General features: G+C 39.7%; 1 protein-coding gene across 3 annotated transcripts in view; it reads left to right on the plus strand.

Moving 5' to 3' along the window:
* The first annotated feature begins 8,206 nt into the window (after positions 1 to 8,206).
* The window catches only part of TNFSF13B (TNF superfamily member 13b), a 32,579-nt gene continuing 22,893 nt past the window's right edge, over positions 8,207 to 17,892 (plus strand). The window contains exons 1-2 of one of the 3 annotated variants that reach the window (XM_007462724.1): positions 8,207 to 8,709; positions 8,788 to 8,875. In XM_007462724.1, coding sequence (XP_007462786.1) covers positions 8,380 to 8,709; positions 8,788 to 8,875 — 418 coding nt within the window. In that variant the 5' untranslated portion in view covers positions 8,207 to 8,379. The remainder of the gene's footprint in view (positions 8,710 to 8,787; positions 8,876 to 17,892) is intronic. The other 2 variants (XM_007462726.1, XM_007462725.1) reach the window with 2 other exon arrangements.

Raw genomic sequence — 17,892 nt, forward strand, 5'->3', positions numbered from 1 at the left:
CCCACCACCACCCCAGCCTCCCACTTTTCTTCCTAAGGAAAGCTCTAAAATAGAGTTTCAAAGGTTTCAACTCTCTTAACCAGTAGGCCCCCGAGATTCTGCCTTTTTGTGGGCACATGGCATTGACCTTATCTGCAGATCATCTCCGTGGATTATGTTTTCACTAGACATGCCCCTGGGGAAAAATATTGTCCAAAAAAAGGTCCTGTTCTAGACCCACCCAGAATGACATAATATTAAGTGTTTTCCATCTTCAACAGTGATACTCTTTTGAGAACTCACAGCCAGTTTGAATTTAGCTAAGTCCAATGTTTTCTTTCTCTTTTTGGTTCATAATTTCCCAGGGGCCTGCTACCTTCGTGCTTAGCTGAAAATGCAGCATTCTCCAGCAGAGAATGCTCTCTGGTATATTTAAAGCAATTAGGTCCCGGGACTTCCCTGGTGGTGCAGTGGTTCAGAATCCGCCTGCCAATGCAGGGGACACGGGTTCGAGCCCTGGTCCGGGAAGATCCCACATGCCGCAGAGCAGCTAAGCCCGTGCGCCACAGCTACTGAGCCTGAGCTCTAGAGCCTGCGAGCCAGAATTACTGAGCCCATGTGCCCCAACTACTGTAGCCCACGTGCCTAGAGCCCGTGCTCCGCAACAAGAGAAGCCACCACAATGAGAAGCCCGCGCATAGCAACGAAGAGTAGCCGCCGCTCGCCGCAACTAGAGAAAGCCGCGTGCAGCAACGAAGACCCAACGCAGCCAAAAATAAATAAACTAATTTAAAAAAAGAAAAAAAGCAATTAGGGCCCTGAATGAGAAGTTCAGTTATAGACAAAGATAAAAGATCAAATTTTAATTAGCTATGGAAATATTATTTTATTAAAGATAGAGTAATTATAAATTATTATAAAGTTATTTTATAAATTGAAAAGAAAAACAAAACCTTTCATTTTATGGGCTCTGTCTATATTTTGCCTTTACCTCATCATTTCACTTAATTCTCTCAAACACTGAGTTGAACGCTCTTATTCCTGTGTAAGGTATTTGCAATTGTGCTACAAATAGGTGACCAACTAGGGCTGAGGGGTTTCTTGGGATGTGGGACTGGCAGCTAAAAGTGGGCAAGTCCCAGGCAAACTGGGACAAATTGGTCACCCTAGAAACTACCCATCTATTTAGTAGCCTAAAACAGAATGATCATTTCTCACAGTTCTGTGGGCTGAATGGGTGGTGGTTCTGCTGTTTTCACCGGAACTCTCCATATGGCTGCTTGGCTGAGGCTGGATGGGATAAGATGTCTGGGGCCTCACCAGAGATGGCTGGCCCTCTTCCTCCATGGAATCTTTCATCACAGCACGGGGGCCTCAGGGTTCCACAGGGTAAGTGTGGAAGCTGCAGGGCCTCTTGAAACCATGCTCAAAAGTTAAGTATTGCCGCTTCGACCACATAGAGTGATGCAGACTCAGCGCCAGCCCAATTCAAGACATGAGAAAATAGACTTCAACTTTCAAAAAATCTTATTGAAAGATTCATTATTGATGAATTGGGAGATTGGGACTGACGTATATACACTAATATGTATAAAATGAATAAGTAATAAGAATTTGCTGTATAAAAAAATAAATAAAATTCAAAAATTCAAAAAAAAGGTAGAATATATACATTATGTGTAAGGAGTGAAAAAATATCACTAGAGATCTACATCATTAGAAGGATTAAGAGAATATAATAAACAACTTTGCTAAAAAATTTGATTACTTTCTTGAAATGGGCAAATTCCTTGAAGACAAAAACTCCAAAGCTCACTCAAGAAGGAGATTACTTGAATTAGCTCTATGTGTGTTAAATAAATTTAATTAATTAAAAAAAATCTTATTGAAAGATAGTGGACATACAATATTATGTTAGTTTCATGTGTACTACATAGAGATTTGACTTGCATACATTATGAAATGATCACACGAGAAATCTAGTAACCATCTGTCCACATACAAAGTTATGACAGTATTATTGACCATTATTGTGCTATACATTCCATCCTCAGGCTTATTTATTTTATAACTGGAGGTTTATACCTCTTAATCCTCTTCAGCTATTTCACCCACCCTCCCCTCTGGCAGCCATCCATTTATTCTCTGTATCTATGAGTCTGTTTTCATTTTGTTTAGTTTTTTAGATTCTGCATATAAGTGAGATCACATGTGGTATTTGTCTTTGTCTGACTTATTTAGTATAATGCCCTCTAGATTCATCCATGTTATTGCAAATGGTAAGGTTTCTTTTTTATGGCTGAGTAGTATTCCATTGCATTCCACACTTTTGATGGGAGGAGTTGCAGAGAATATGGTCATTTTTAGTCCATCACAATCCCCATCATATACATGAGATTCAGTAAATTTAAGTAACTTTTCCAAGACTACATAGCTCTTAAGTGGCAATTCGAGCCTTTGAACCCAGGTCTGTGTGTTTGAAAAACCCATGAGTTTTTCTGGGTTTGAGTCACCATGCCCTGGTGGGGTATAACTACAACATTCGATAATCCAGAGAGCAAATGGGTATTTTCCTGCAGTGCTGGTGTGGAGTGGTGGAGAACGGAGAAAGAGACATAGAAGCAGTGATCTGTGATGTCTGGATTACTGGCATCACAAGTTTGTCCAGTCTGTTTGGAGAATATATTTGCCTGATACTTGCCTGATTCTGTAAATATGTTCGGGCTCCTGCTGTTCTCCTGCCCCGTACTTGAGTACAAGCTTATTTCTAAAAGTAAATTCTTCAGTGGGACTCAGATATTCTATATTCTTGGCCTTGATGTTTCTCTTTCTCTTATGCATTGTAACATTCTTTTTCTACATAAGCCTTTGGATCATCTACAGTTTGAGAGTTTGAAAGACAGTTGTCCCAAGTCGGTTGTTTTCAAAGAGTGGGGGGTCCCTGAGTCCCTTTCAGGGAGTCCATGAGGTCAAAACTATTTTTATAATGCCAAGGTATTATTTGCTTTTCTCTGCTTTCATTCCATCTAGGGTGTAAAGTGGAGTTTTCCAGAAGCTAAGTAATGTGTGATACTGCAACAGATTTTAGTGGAAGCAGATATGAGAATTCCACTCCTTCCTACTAAGACATTAAAGGGACTTGAAAAAAAAAAACTAATGAAGTCTTCTCTTTTGTTCCTTTTTTTAAAAAAAGTTACTTTTTATTAAAAATGTATTTTTATGTTAGCATATTAAGAGTTTGCTGTGATTTTTAAATTAATACACAAATATTTTTAAAGTTTCTCATTTTGTTTCTCATAGTAATAAAATAAATTTTAACTTACTTTTAATTAAAAATTAATAATAGTCACAGAAGCTCTTTGGAGTCCTCAATTTAAGATAGAGTTCTGAAAGCAAAAAGTTTTCATTATTTTATTAGCTGCCATTTGCAAAGCTTGGGCAATTTGCTCTCTTTTAATCCTCCCAGCAAACCTATCAGGAAGGTACCCCATTAATCTCCTCCCAGAGGCATAAACTAGGGCTCAAAATCATTAGCCACACAGCTTGCATGCTGTGCAGCTAGAATTTGAAGCTAGTTCTATCTGACCCCAAAATCAAACTTGAAGGAATCAGTAACCTCCTTGCATGCAATATACCTGTTGCTTTCCTGGACAGAGAGGTTGAAGCAGAGGTCAAGAAGACTGGATGAATTATTTGAGATGGCTCAGGCAGCTAAAAGCCAAGACCTTCTGCTGTCTGTTCTACTCCTCATAGGGACTTGTCCTTTCAAATGGCAATTCCTTTTGTGAGAAAGGAATGCCTTCAAATTCAAATGATACTATGAACCTGGTGGAGGTCTGTTCCCCTTATAACAGGCATTTCTAATAGCACAGTATGCAGACTTTGCTGAGCACTCAACAAGGAAGAAACGTTTGTCCAGTTATCACATTCTAAACTGCCAAAATACATGTGCATTGCCTTAAGTTTTTCAATTATGTTACAGGTCAGCTTGTGCATTTTATCTGTTCGACTCTCTTTTGTAAAACAATTACAATGGTAAAAACAAAGAAACTATTGAGTACTTAACTATGCGTCGGTCACCGAGAGGAAGACTTGATACCAAGGTCTCTCTGAATCCTCACAAGAATACTCCCAGGCTGGCAGTGGGGTGTCCTACCTGCTTTACAGATAAGGAGATGGGCTTGCCGAGGGGAAGCTACTTGCCTGAGGTCACCCAGCTAGTAAGTAGGCGGTGAGTCAAGTATCAGACCCAGGTCCGGGTGGTTCCCAGGCTAAGATTCTTAACCAGCATGCATTGCAAGATCCTAAAAGGCAATGTCAATCTGTCTGTGGAAAGGAGTTCCCCAAAGTAAACTTGAAGTAGCCCAGGTAAATTAGGAAAGGGTCACAATTTTATGGTCAGAGATTTTAAGGAAAAACCAAGTGATGCAACCTCTTCATGTAATAAGAAAACAGATACAATTCTTTAATTTTGTCCTTAGCTTAACCCTTCACTAACATCCAGCAGCTCGGAGTGTACAGAGAAAGGCAGTAAATTCCTCATCTGTATCCCAGTGTGCCAACTGTTTTGGTTTTAATTGTGTCAGGTGTGTCTTCCTTCTGCCTGGAGGTCCTTCCTTAGGTTTGAAAATATCATGATCACATCAACAGTGTGAGAGGTGGTGGGAGAGCTGAGGTTCCACATGTGTCAACAACAGATGTGCACGTCTCCTGGAGCACTGGAAAAAAGAGTAATAGGAGTTCCCTTAGGGCTGTGCTCCACGTGCCCCAGGAGGGGATAAGGACGAAAGCCTCTGTAATTTATATTGACTGCTGAGGTAACCAGGTGCTTTCAGCAAGCATTCCAGTTGCAAATTTGGGTTTTAACAACCTTCCCAACAACCTCTGATTCCTCTTAGAGACAAAGAGGGAAGAGATATGGGAACATATATATATGTATAACTGACTCACTCTGTTATAAAGCAGAAACTAACACACCATTGTAAAGCAATTATACCCCAATAAAGATGTTAAAAAAAAAAAAAAAAAGAAAGAAAGAAATGACCAGTGTTGTCTGTGTTTAAAATCACACCATTACTTCCTGGTTCAGTTTCACAGAGCAAATAGCGCTTGGCCTTCCAACTCAAGTTTCACTGTAATTATAATAGCAACTGACTGCATGTATATATTTCTACAAGAAAACATGATTTTTTCTGAAATTAATAATTATTTGCATCAAGCCATTTTCCATATTCTGAGCACCTGAGGAAGCCAGTTTTACCTAGGTCTATTTTTAGGTACATATGCATTTCTAGAAGAGCTGTTGTCTCCATGCTTGAGTTGTCCAAATCCTTATGAAAGACACTTTTTCCCTCAAAGAAATGGGTAAAGGATAGATTTCTCAAACCAGCCAATTCTTTATAGGATTGTTTAGCCAGAAGTTTAAAATTAAGCTTTCTGAATCTTTTTGAGGTTGTCATTATAAGAAGCAAGGAGTCAGAGTAGGTGTTTGTTTTATGCTGTGTTTCATCCGTCAGACAAACTCCCGACTTCAGTTCTTTTCAAATGTACTCTCCCATGTTCCTATCTACTCTCTCCTGAATAGATGGGACAGGGAACATGGGACTCACTTTGTTTATTCAGTTTGTTTCAGCTCTGTCGCAGGAGAATGTTTTACACTCCAGTTGAGAAAAAGAAGTGGGTGAAAAGGAGCTGAACCATGGAAGAGAACTGTGGCTCAGGTCCAGCCCTAAATAAACGTGAATGTGGTGAGCTAGTCAGTGACTATGGACGTGCTTGCTATCTGTGGAACAGAATTTCAGTTAAATTATTGTCACACCCTTTCCTTTGCAGGAAACAGATCCTTGATTGATGGAGTAATAACTTCCTTTTGTTCCTCTAATAAGAAATTCGAGAACACGTAAATACCACTTCGTTTTCTACCTGTCTTCTGAGAAACTGCATCGTGTGATGGCAGTGGAGGACATCACCTGGCCATGTCCAGTCTGGGCCAGCTGCCCTGCTGCCTTTGGTCGAGGGAGAGCTAGCCCTCCTCTGCTGGGGCTGCCCGCTGGTGGTCCAAGACCAGCTCCTGGTTCCAAACTGGCTGCAGGCAGACTGCTCAGTGGCTCTCCCAGGAGAGCAGCTGAAGGCAAAGGTAATTCCCTAAAGCAAGTTATTCCCTCTCTCCTGAGAACTTTTACAGCAGAACACGGAGTGGAGTGGCCTGCCAGAAGGGGAAGAATGTCCATTCACAGAAAGAAGCGGTGGCTGCAGGTGTCCAGGGTGGAAAAGAGAGTAATTGGTTTCTAGCACTGCCTTGAATTCTTTTATTTCTCCATGTATTTAGGTGCTAGGAATGCACACACATATAATCTGAGAGAGTTTCAATTACTTTCAGTCAGAAAGTAATCCCCAAACTAATCCTTTTGTAAAAAATTGAAATGTTACCTAGTATGTTTTACCGTGATTGATCTGGAAACAAGGACTGTCACAAAGGAGTTGTATTACAGTAAAGAGTTGGCACGCTTACTTATGGTAGACAACTTCCACCTGAGAACAGCTAACTGGGGAGACCACGGGAATCACTAAAACCTTTTTTTAAACAGAAAAAAATTTTAAAGTCATTTTGAAAGGTCTTGGAACTTGCAGATGCAAAGGAAAAAACAACAATCCCAAGAGGTAAAAATGAATAAGGCGGATGACATCGCACTTAGTGAGACAAGGACGAAACAGGCGGTCCTGGGGGGGGAGCTCAGAGACACCTGGTCAAGGTGACTGTGTGCTCTTCGCCAGCGGGTGTGTGCAGCCATGACCAGGGGGACGGGTACAAAGACATCTATTGCAGCACTGTTTGTAAGAATGAAAAAGATTCCATGGACTGAATAAATGAAACATTCCGTTCATAAAATGAATGAATGAAATAGATTCCACATGATGAATGAATGGAATGAATGAATGAAAAATGGGAGCATCTTAAAGGTAGCTTGCTCTACATCCCTGTAAGTCTCCTTACAGCCCTCGGGGGCAGTTATCACCCCATCCAACAGATGAGGACACAGAATCACAGGCGGGATTGGTTTCCTTACAGCCACGCCACGTCCAACAATAGAGATTTTTTTTTTAATTAATTAATTTATTTTGGGCTGTGTTGTGTCTTAGTTGCGGTGCGCGGGCTTCTCACTGCAGTGGCTTCTCTTGTTGCAGAGCACGGGCTCTAGGCGCGCAGACTTCATTAGTTGTGGCTCACGGGCTTAGTTGCTCCGCGGCATATGTGGGATCTTCCCGGACCAGAGCTCGAACCCGTGTCCCCTGCATTGGCAGGCGGATTCTCAACCACTGTGCCACCAGGGAAGCCCCCAACAATAGAGATTTGAAACTCAATTCTGTCTGGGTCGAGTCGGGTCATCTTGTATACAGGTTAGATTGGGGCAGAGTCGGCCTAATGTGGACGAGCAGATAAGCTGCTTTAGGGGAAGAGCAGTTAATGACGGGACCCAGGCATCTGGAGCTGAGCTAAGACCAATTCTCCCCCAAGTGGTGTCAGACGGAGCAGGGACTTGCAGCTCCAGAGGTGGGGACAGCAGAGGCGGGACAGCTCCTGGGGACTGGCCATCCTGTGGGTGGCTGCCTCTCTAGCAGTGAGTCCCAGGAGGAAGAGGGTTACTTAGGGTCCCTTTCAAAATGCATACACACCTGCATATAGAGACTCCCCTGCGTACCTAATCTAAGCAGGTCCCCCAAATTTAGGCACATTCTTCTTACTACATTGCTAAGGTGATAGTGGGGAGAGTACTCCCCAGCGGACTTTTAGGCCTCGTCTAAGGACATTTCATTTTATTTCCCACTTAGAGACTGTTAATAAATCACTCTCCAGCTGACTACAGTTCCATGCTAAAGTACTTAGCTTATCTGACCTTGGCATTCATTAATTTTATCACACCAGCAGGAACTTATTAATATTCTTTTCCCCTTCCCGACAAAGCCACGTGGCCCCAAGTGGACCCAGTTCTCTCCTAATGCCTGAGGGGGAGTTCCTTAAACACCTTCCTATCTTAAAAGTTGTCTGTAGCGTGCTGGTCCAAACCCCCAACTCCTTGCCGTCCGTAGATTTAAGGGGCCCGTTTGTGCATGAGTGTTCTGAGATGCCATTAAAATTCTTACAAAAACTGAAAGTGAAATGAGGAAGACTGATTGAGCAATCACATAGAAGGGCGAATGCCAGGAAGACCTATCGTACAGTAGGGGCAGAGATGCGGCCGGGCAGAGAGAAGAAAATTCAGGAGAACTCTCCGGAGGGCGAGCGCCGGGCTGGGCCATGTAGTCAATGTAGGACATCAACAAACACAGATAACAGGAAATGATCCATTCTCTGTGGTCACTTATTCTAAGGGCCCGAACCTTCAAAGTTCAAGGAGGGAAATGGATGACTCCACAGGGGAGCAGTCACGCCTTTTTCGCCTTAAGACCAGAGACGAAATGAAACTGAAGGAGACAGTCTCCATCCTCCCCCAGAAGGAAAGCCCCTCTGTCCGCTTCTCCAAAGAGGGAAAGCTGCTGGCCGTGACCCTGCTGCTGGCCCTGCTGTCCTGCTGCCTCACAGTGCTGTCCTTCTGCCGCCTGGCTTCCCTGCAAGCAGAGCTGGGAAGGCTCCGGGCGGAGCTGCGGGAGCTGCCCGGCGCCCCCCAGGCGGGAGCCGCAGCCCCCAGGGCCGCCCTGCGGGAGGCTGCAGCCGCCACCTCCGCCCTGAAAGTGAGTCTGCGGCAGCCCCAGCCCCATGCTCCCGCACCCAGACGCCCTGGCAATAACGGGGGCCTTTTCTCTTGGCAGGGGAGCTTTACGCTACCAGCTCCAGGAGAAAGCAACTCCAGCCAAAGCAGCAGGAGTAAGCGTGGCCTGCAGGATGCAGAAGAAACAGGTATGTTTGGGGCACAGAAGCGGCCAGGAGTCCGGGACCCCAGTTCACAGGTGAGAAGGAGAGGGAGCCAGGTGTGGCCCCAGGGCAAAGCCAAGCCCTGGCCGATGTAATAGGCCGACAGCATGTTTTGTCCTACAGTGAGCAGATTTTGTGGGGAGAGGTATTTATCTGTGCGGCACTTTAGAAAAGGGGAAAGGGGCCCACATTTCCCCTCAGATAGATAGTTCACTCCTATGTCAGGAGCATCGCCTGGCAGTGCAGGAAAAAAGCACCACGTGCCAGTGTAGAATGAGCTTTTGTCAGAGAAGGGCAGCCAGACAGCATCTCCTGGGGGGCGTAGCCGCTGTGAAACCACGTGTAGATCACCCCGGAAGCAGGTGCACGGTTGGGTTTTATATGGTGTCTTGCTTTTTTAAAAAAGCTTATCGTACACACACACACACACACAGATTTTAATGCTTTTCTTTAATGTGTGCTTTTTCCTGGAGCTCCACACACGTTTATAGCCTCCTTGTAATAGTTCCTTCGCGATTGCTACCTTTCTTCCTGCTGCACGTGTCCCACAGAATTGTGTGCGTTCCTGACACCTCAGGTTTGATGGGGCCTCCCAAAACGTGATTCAGCTCTAGTTCCCTCATTTCAAGGCTGAGAAAGAGCATTTGAATGGCACTTACTAATATTGCAATTTAACAAATCCTTGGTGCTGTCTCCCTTTTATATTGAAGGAACCTGTTCTTGAGCCCCTAGAATGTGCCAGGCAGGCTTGTACTAGGAGAGATATCGTCACTCCTCTTGTTTCCTTTAATCTTCACGGTGAATGTGAAGCAGACCCAACAGGTGTAATTATTTACATGTATTTGTACTTCTGAACAGAAGTGCATGAGAGACAGAATAGGTGTCCTATCACACCACACATACACACACACACACACACAGGATGCTCCTTCTGTAAACTTATTTTTCACTAAATGCCTTATTCGTGGAAAAAATTCTTCCTCGTTTTATACAACTGTAAATTTTGTATCTGGTTATCATATCTTTGTGCCAATTATCAGAAACAATTGGGTTTAAACATTTTAAAACTGGAAAACACTCATATTTTTACTATGCTTTAACACATCGATTATTTTCATATTTTGCGTTTTATCATCTATATTTTTTACATAATTGAAAAAATTCAGTATATGTACTGTAGTATATTTTTGTATTCACTTATTACACAATAAACGTTTTCCTTGTTTCTAAGTAATTCTCACACATCCATATTTATTTGTTATCATACAATTATTTATCATGATCATTTCCAATTTTTTGATAGAATGGAACATGCCAAAATTTTTGTGCAGATCTCTTTGTTTCTGAGGAATTTTATGCATATATTCAATATAAATTCCATACATGGAATGTCTGAGCCAAAGAGAATGAACATCTTTAGCACCCTCGCTACCTGTTGCCATACTGTTTTCAAAATGAATTACAAATGTATGCAATCAGAAACGCAGTGTACAAGTTCTCCACATTCTTACAGCATTTTATCTTTAAAAATATATTTTGGCTAGTTTAGTAGTTGTAAAAGAATGCCTCAAATTTAATTTTTTGCTTGCTTACAAATAAGAATTAACTTCTTTCTGCATATTTTGATAACTTCTAATTTTATCTTCTGCTAATTTTTATTTATAACTTCCCTCATTTGTCCTATTTTTAAAATAATTTTGAATAAACTCTATATTAGGCATATTGTTTATCAAAATTTTGATGTAAATATTTTCACAATATTTTGCAGGTTTTTAAACTTGTACAGAGATTTCGCATCTGTATATTTAATGTGATACACTTTTTAAATTTTCTGTAATACATCAAAGCTAAAAATATATTTGTTCATAATCTCTTAAGTAGTTTATTCTTTTCTCTGCCATTTTGACTTTTTTTGTAATTTAGTGTTGTGGTTTGGTATTTAGTCCATTAGTCCTGGAGTTTATTTTGGTAGGTCATGTCATACTAACTTCCTTTCTTTGGAACTTCCTTCCTTCCTTCCTTAACTTCCCCTTTCTTCTTTTACTTTTTCCTTCCAAACTATTGCTAAATATCTCGGCCAAATTCATTAGATGATTCTTTGTAACTCATTTGCATTGGAATGCTTACTATATTATATTAAGTTCCTCATTTATAGTTGAATCTATTTTGAGACTTTTTTTTTCATTGATTTATTTCCTATTTATCTGTATTAAATATTTTAAGTAATTTTATAATAAAATGAACTTCAATGCCTCGTAGGGTGAGGATGCCTCAAGGTTCTTCAAACTTGTCTGCTAGTATTCCCCTGCCTCTAAATATTAATATTAAAACTAAACCCTAACTTTTCCATTCCAAAGAGGATATAGACTCATTACAGCAGATTTAAGAAGGGAAGAATTGAGTAAGAAATCAGCAACTCCCTGAGTCCCACTTGACCAAAATATGTTCTATTAATATTTTAAAATTTCCTCCCATGTGAATATTTTTTCATATTTGTGTTACTAGGGCATCCAAAAACTGTATACTGACAAAAATTCCCCCCCCAAAATTTGCAATTTTTAGGAAGTTTGGAGAATAGCAGAAAGTTCTAACCAATGAATCAGAATGCACCTGGTTTCCATAGCCCAGATGTAGTCACTATGGTCATTATCATGGTTTGCCTCAGATTTTTATAAACCCTAATGTAGCATATATATGGTGTTTGTATATATATATATATATATATATGTGTGTGTGTGTGTGTGTGTGTGTGTGTGTGTGTGTGTGTGTGTATATTGTATATATAGTGTATATATATATACTCTATAAATATACTTAGTACATATATATCTCTAAATCTCTCTCTACATGTATTTATAACATTCATAGATCCCACATGAAAGGTTTGAAGACCAGAACCTTAGCGATAGGTAGTATCAATTATTCCCGGTCAATGAAATTGGCCTGAGTGTTGTTTTAGACACTATCCTTTTGTGCAGGGAAAATTAATTTTGTTTAGCCTTACTCCAAAATTAATGCATATATATATACCAAGAAGGTTGTCTGAGACGCCATGATTTTTGTTTGTTTTCTGTTTGGTAGCGTCCTTTTTTTGGAATTGAGAAAATTCTATGCAGTTTGAATCTAGCAACTTTCTTTGGTTGTGGTTTCCATTCTAGTTGTTGTGATTTATTTTAAGTAAAACTCAAAAGCCAGAGTTATCCCTTTTACTTTCAAAGCATTAGTTTCTATTTTATTTATTCATTTTCTATAAAAAATTTTGTTGGAATTTTAGAAAGACTGTAACTCTGAAGAAGAAAATGAATTTTCATACTTTGAATTGATATATTCAAAAATTTTTAATATCTCTATTAAATACAGAATTTTAAATTTCACAGTAAGACAGTTTTCCTTATATAGGTTTCACTATTCTTTCATAGTTAAATTAAAAAGGGTTTATTGCTATTAGGAGTCTTAGCATTTTCAAATAGCTTGTTAAACTGCTAAAAAACATAGAATTTGCAGTAAATGATTTAGTATTTGATCTCACGCTTATTTTTAAGCCACGTCAGTAGTACACTCAGTGGATTTATACTTAACAGAATTATAATATTATTCTAGATTTTTTCTAAAATACTCTGTGCTTTCTGTATATGCTCCTTAACATCAGGTTGCCATTATTTAATAACTGTGTCAAAAAGGTTCACAGCTGAATATTGCTAAGTAACATACCAGAATGTTACTCATTCTTATTTTTCTATAAATCCAACCCAAATTTCACCAGGCATCCCAATTTTATTGTGTGGATATTCAGTTTGTAAGTAAATTCCAGTATGCTGTGGGCTAGAAAGTCGAACCTCCCCAGCACACAGCAAGCCTAGTTATTGCATTGGTATTTGATACTCATCACATATTACCTAGGAAGGTTGTTTTCTTTTCATTTGTGTATACCCCGTCTGTTCAAGTAAAGAGTAGAGACTTCTGTGGTCTGGTCCTATTTCTCCTTTTGTATATTCATCATGACACTTGCACCCTGTAGGTATTCCATGAATATGTGTTAATCAATTTTGGGCTCAATATCAAATAAGATAGAATGATTTGGCATCATTTTTAGGGGGAAGGGATTTTCCCATATTTCTTCATTTATCAGGTTTTGATCAAAGGCCATCTTATGAAATTTTTTTAACTTGGCCTTTAAAATAACTAATTAACCAAAGAATGAGCATGATCATAAGGCTAAAGTCGCAGGGGCAGTCTGGAAACCCCTTGTCTCAGACTCTCTTGGTGCACTAGGTAGAGGCACTATTTAGGCTCATTGAAAAGTCAGAGAGAAGCTCCCATATTCAGCAACTTCTTTAACTATAATTTCATGGGTTTTTAGCTTAATTTTTTTTAATTTTAATTGACATATTATTTACATACAGAAAAGGGCATGTATCTTCAGGACACAGGTCAGTGAAATTCACAAGCCGAACAGCAGTAGATGAAGGGCAGACATCACCATCAGCCTACACACCCATTTAGTATTTCTTGCGACCACCCCCGGAGTAAACGTGCTGCTTTTACTTCATTCTAGAATTTGGTGCTGTGGCTCCAGTTTTGTTTTTCTTAATTATGTTGTGTTTCAAATGAAAGTCTCAGTAAATTTCATGTGTTTCATAAGATAATTTCTGATGATAATATAACAAACAGAAATGTGGGGAAATCCAGGATTAAAATTGCCAAATGGCTTACAATAGCCAAAAATTCACTTTTAAGCCCATAAGTGTATTTGGAGATAGTCCCAATTAAAAAAAAAAAAAAAAAAAAAAAAAAAAACCAAGAACACTAAAGTGACATGGCTTTGAAAATATTACGCATGAAAATTTCTTCACAGATGAAATCATCATGACCCATGTTTTGAACCTGCACTTAGCTATAATTCTATTCATTTCAAAAATCTAAAGATAAGCATCTTCAGAGTCCATCAAGAAAGTGAATTCTTCCAAAGGGGTTCCTACTGAATTAAAACATTTTATTAATAAAATTAGGTGACCTTTCATTTTTTCCCTTGTTATTCAGTAGGGAATTTAAGTTATCAGAAACCCATGTATTTTAGATTATAGAAAGACAAAAATGATTTTTTATTAATAATGTTTATTATACTCATCTCAACTGTAATATTAAAAATAGTGGTGAAAGGGACTTCCCTGGCAGTCCAGGTTTAAGACTCTGTGCTCCCCGTGAAGGGGGTGCGGGTTCTATCCCTGGTCGGGGAACTAAGATCCCCGTGCTGCATGGCACAGCCAAACAGTTAAAAAAAAACCACAAAAAACAAAAAAAGTAATGAAGTGGTGAAAGCATGAGCATTTCAAAGAAATATAAAAACAAGAGCAGAAAAATTTGCCCATATTGTATCTTTCAAATATTTCTTGTAAAATTCTGACCAATCTACTTTATTTTTCTCCATTTTTAAATAAACTTTTTAGTTTGAAATTATTTTAGTGAGCTGCCATATATCCCTCATGCCGTTTCCCCTAATGTTAACATCTTATGTTACCATGGTACCTTTGTCACAAATTAGAGACCAACATTAGGATTTAACTGAACTCCCGACTTTATTTCAATTTCACCAGCTTTTCCGCTAAGGTCTCAACCATGTTCCGGGAGCCATCCAGGACACCAGAATGCATTTAATAGTTTTTAAAAATCAGAGTTTTGAATATAATGCACATAAGTTAACACCTAATAGTATAACTAAAGTATTTCTCTGGGGTAAACATTTTTGTTGTTAAACATAAAGATATCAATACTATTAATATTTTTGAAATATTAATATTTCTTTCTTGAAATCCATAGTCCATTTCCTTTGCAAGAAAAGATGGGGTGTCTGAGGGGTCTGTAACATCCAGTCTGTGCTTCATCGGCATTTCGGGCTCAGCTGTAACTTACAACGCTGTAAAGTGAGTGTTAAAAGCATGCAGTGTATAACTCAGCCATCCAATTTGTCCCCAGATGAGGCTAACGGCAGCCTCTTACCCAGCAAGGGTGCGTTCCTTCCTAGAACAGAAACAGCTGGCTGCTGTCATGGTGATCTTTGACCAGAATCTTCCCTGAGTGTTATATTTCTTTTCCCCTGCTTTAAATAACGAGAGCCTTCTTTTCAGTGTTGCAAGAGCTGGATTCTGTTCAATTTCCACAAAAGTATTTAAAATGAAAATAGTGACCTGGTAACCAAACCTTTGAACCCTGTTCTTATCAAGTTTAAAGTTTTGGGAAACAGAAGAGCCAGGAAGCGAATCAACCAGTGCAGCCAGAAGCGATATTGTATCTCTTCCAATCTCCCCTGACCTAGGAGGTCCAAGCACTGTTCTAGCTGTTGGGTATTGATTAGAAGACAAACAGATAAAAGTCTCCCGTGCATTGGAGGTTACGTCGCAGGGAGGTGGAGAGCCATAGAAAGTAATCAATAAACATAATTAATGAGGAAATTATAATACTGGAAACTGTCAAATACATTTGCAAAAGTGAAAACTTTAGGGCGGGGTTAAGAGAACCAGCAGAGTTAAGGGTGGAGAAGGCTAAGAGGACATTATCTGTATTTTAAATGGGGGGGGGGGGGCCAGGCTAAGTCTTTCTGCCTAATCCCTGAAAGCTCAATAATTCTTTATACTTTCAACATTAAAAAATATTGCAGACATGCCTAGGTGTTTTAAAAATAAATTCATAATGTCGAGGGATGCATTCTCATTAATAGTTCGTAGAAATGGGCGATATTAGTTTTAATGGTTAATTATGCTTTTTATAGGTCAAGTCCTACTTACAGGATCTGCATTGGGCAGCTGCTCTTTTGTTGTGGTGGGATTTTCTTTGACCTAAATAGACATTTCTCCAAAGAAGATATACAGACTGCCAGCAAACACATGAAAGGATGCTCAGCATCACTAATCACTAGAGAAATGCAAATCAGAACTACAATGAGGTATCATCTCACACCAGCCAGAATGGCCACCATCAAAAAATCTACAAACAGTAAATGCTGGAGAGGGTGTGGAGAAAAGGGAACCCTCTTGCACTGTTGGTGGGAATGTAAATGGATACAGCCACGATGCAGAACAGCATGGAGCTTCCTTAAAAAACTAAAAATAGAACTACCATACGACCCAGCAATCCCACTACTGGGCATATACCCTGAGAAAACCGTAATTCAAAAAGAGTCATGTACCACAATGTTCATTGCAGCACTATTTACAATAGCCAGGACATAGAAGCAACCTAAGTGTCCATAGACAGATGAATGGATAAAGAAGATGTGGCACATTTATGCGATGGAATATTACTCAGCCATAAAAAGAAACGAAACTGAGTTATTTGTAGTGAGGCGGATGGACCTAGAGTCTGTCACCCAGAGTGAAGTAAGTCAGAAAGAGAAAAACAAATACCGTATGCTAATGCACATATATGGAATCTAAAAAAAAAAAAAAAAAAAGTGGTTCTGATGAACCTAGGGGCAGGACAGGAATAAAGACGCAGACGTAGAGAATGGACTTGAGGGCACGGGGAGGGGGAAGGGTAAGCTGGGACGAAGTGAGAGAGAGGCACGGACATATAAGCACTGCCAAATGTAAAATACATAGCTAGTGGGAAGCAGCCGCATAGCACAGGGAGGTCAGTTCGGTGCTTTGTGACCACCTAGGGGGTGGGATAGGGAGGGTGGGAGGGAGGGAGACGCAAGGGGGAGGGGCTATGGGGATATATGTATACATATAGCTGATTCACTTTGTTATACAGCAGAAGCTAACACACCACTGTAAAGCAATTATACTCCAATAAAGATGTTAAAAAAATAAAAATTCCTCAAAGGACTATCGAAAAAAACACAAAAATATCCCCATTTCTGAGGAGTTAGAGAAGAAACAGACTTCTCTCAAAATAGAGGAGACACCTACTGTGCAAAGCTCTGAGGTAGGCTCTCCAGAATATACAGAAAAGGGGAGAGAAATGAAATGAAATTAGCCGAGTACGGTCCATGTGAAAGCTCTGGGTTAGGCCCTGTGGACCTATGATTATCATTTGCCCCCTTCATAACCCTGCAGTGCTGGCATTATTGTCTGCATTTTAGGTGAGAGAATTGAAGCAGGCACAGCCAACCCCTCTTTTCACAAACCCAGTACTGAGTTGGAGAAGTTTTAAAAAACTAATGTAAATTTCAAGATAATGAATAATTAAAAAATAACGATGTCTTTTGCCTTTACAGAACACAGGCAAATTATGACTTCAACTAATTCTCACAACAGTATGCAATAGATATTGTTTTTTTTAGTTTACAGATAAGAAAAAATATTTCAAAATTAAGTGTCAATCTCATGATTAAATAGCTAATTGGTTTAAGAACTAAGGTTGAATTTATTATCTCAACTATAAATTCTGAGCTTTTTTGATCTCGTGAGCTATATGTGCTTAACGTTCAAATAAAGCACCAGTTTTGAGAAAAGTTATTGGATCCTGGAGAAGCCTAAATTATTATTAATATTATTACCAGTGAGAAGGATAGCTAGTTATGGAATCACAGGATGTCAGTAGTGGAGATCACAGACTGAAAGATTATCTAGACCATGGTCGAGAAGAGCTGAGCTGGGTTTTAAGGGCTGAGTAGATGTGGGTAAGAGGAGAGTGTATCCAAGGTATGGTAACAGTAATAAAACAGGAAACAGAAAAAATACAAGAGACCTTATTATAGTAAGTGGCCATCTCCTTGGGGATTTTTGCAAATGTTGATTGATTGAAGTTCAGGCTTTCCTCTTCTCTCCATCCCTCTCTGACTCTCCTGTGTTAGGTAGACAAAGAAATGGAAAATAGCTGCTTCATGGTATCTGCTGACACAAGTTGTGAAGCTACACCTCAGCTCATCTTTCTTCTCTTCTGTCTACTACCCTAGAGCTTCTGGCAACTAGAGAGTAAGAAATTCTAGAGGAATAGCACACAACCATTTACTTTTAAAAATATTATAGGGCTTCCCTGGTGGCGCAGTGGTTGGGGGTCCG

The sequence above is a fragment of the Lipotes vexillifer genome, unplaced genomic scaffold, assembly GCF_000442215.2.
Source record: "Lipotes vexillifer unplaced genomic scaffold, Lipotes_vexillifer_v1.1 scaffold243, whole genome shotgun sequence".
In the NCBI taxonomy this organism is placed as follows: Eukaryota; Metazoa; Chordata; class Mammalia; order Artiodactyla; family Lipotidae; genus Lipotes; species Lipotes vexillifer.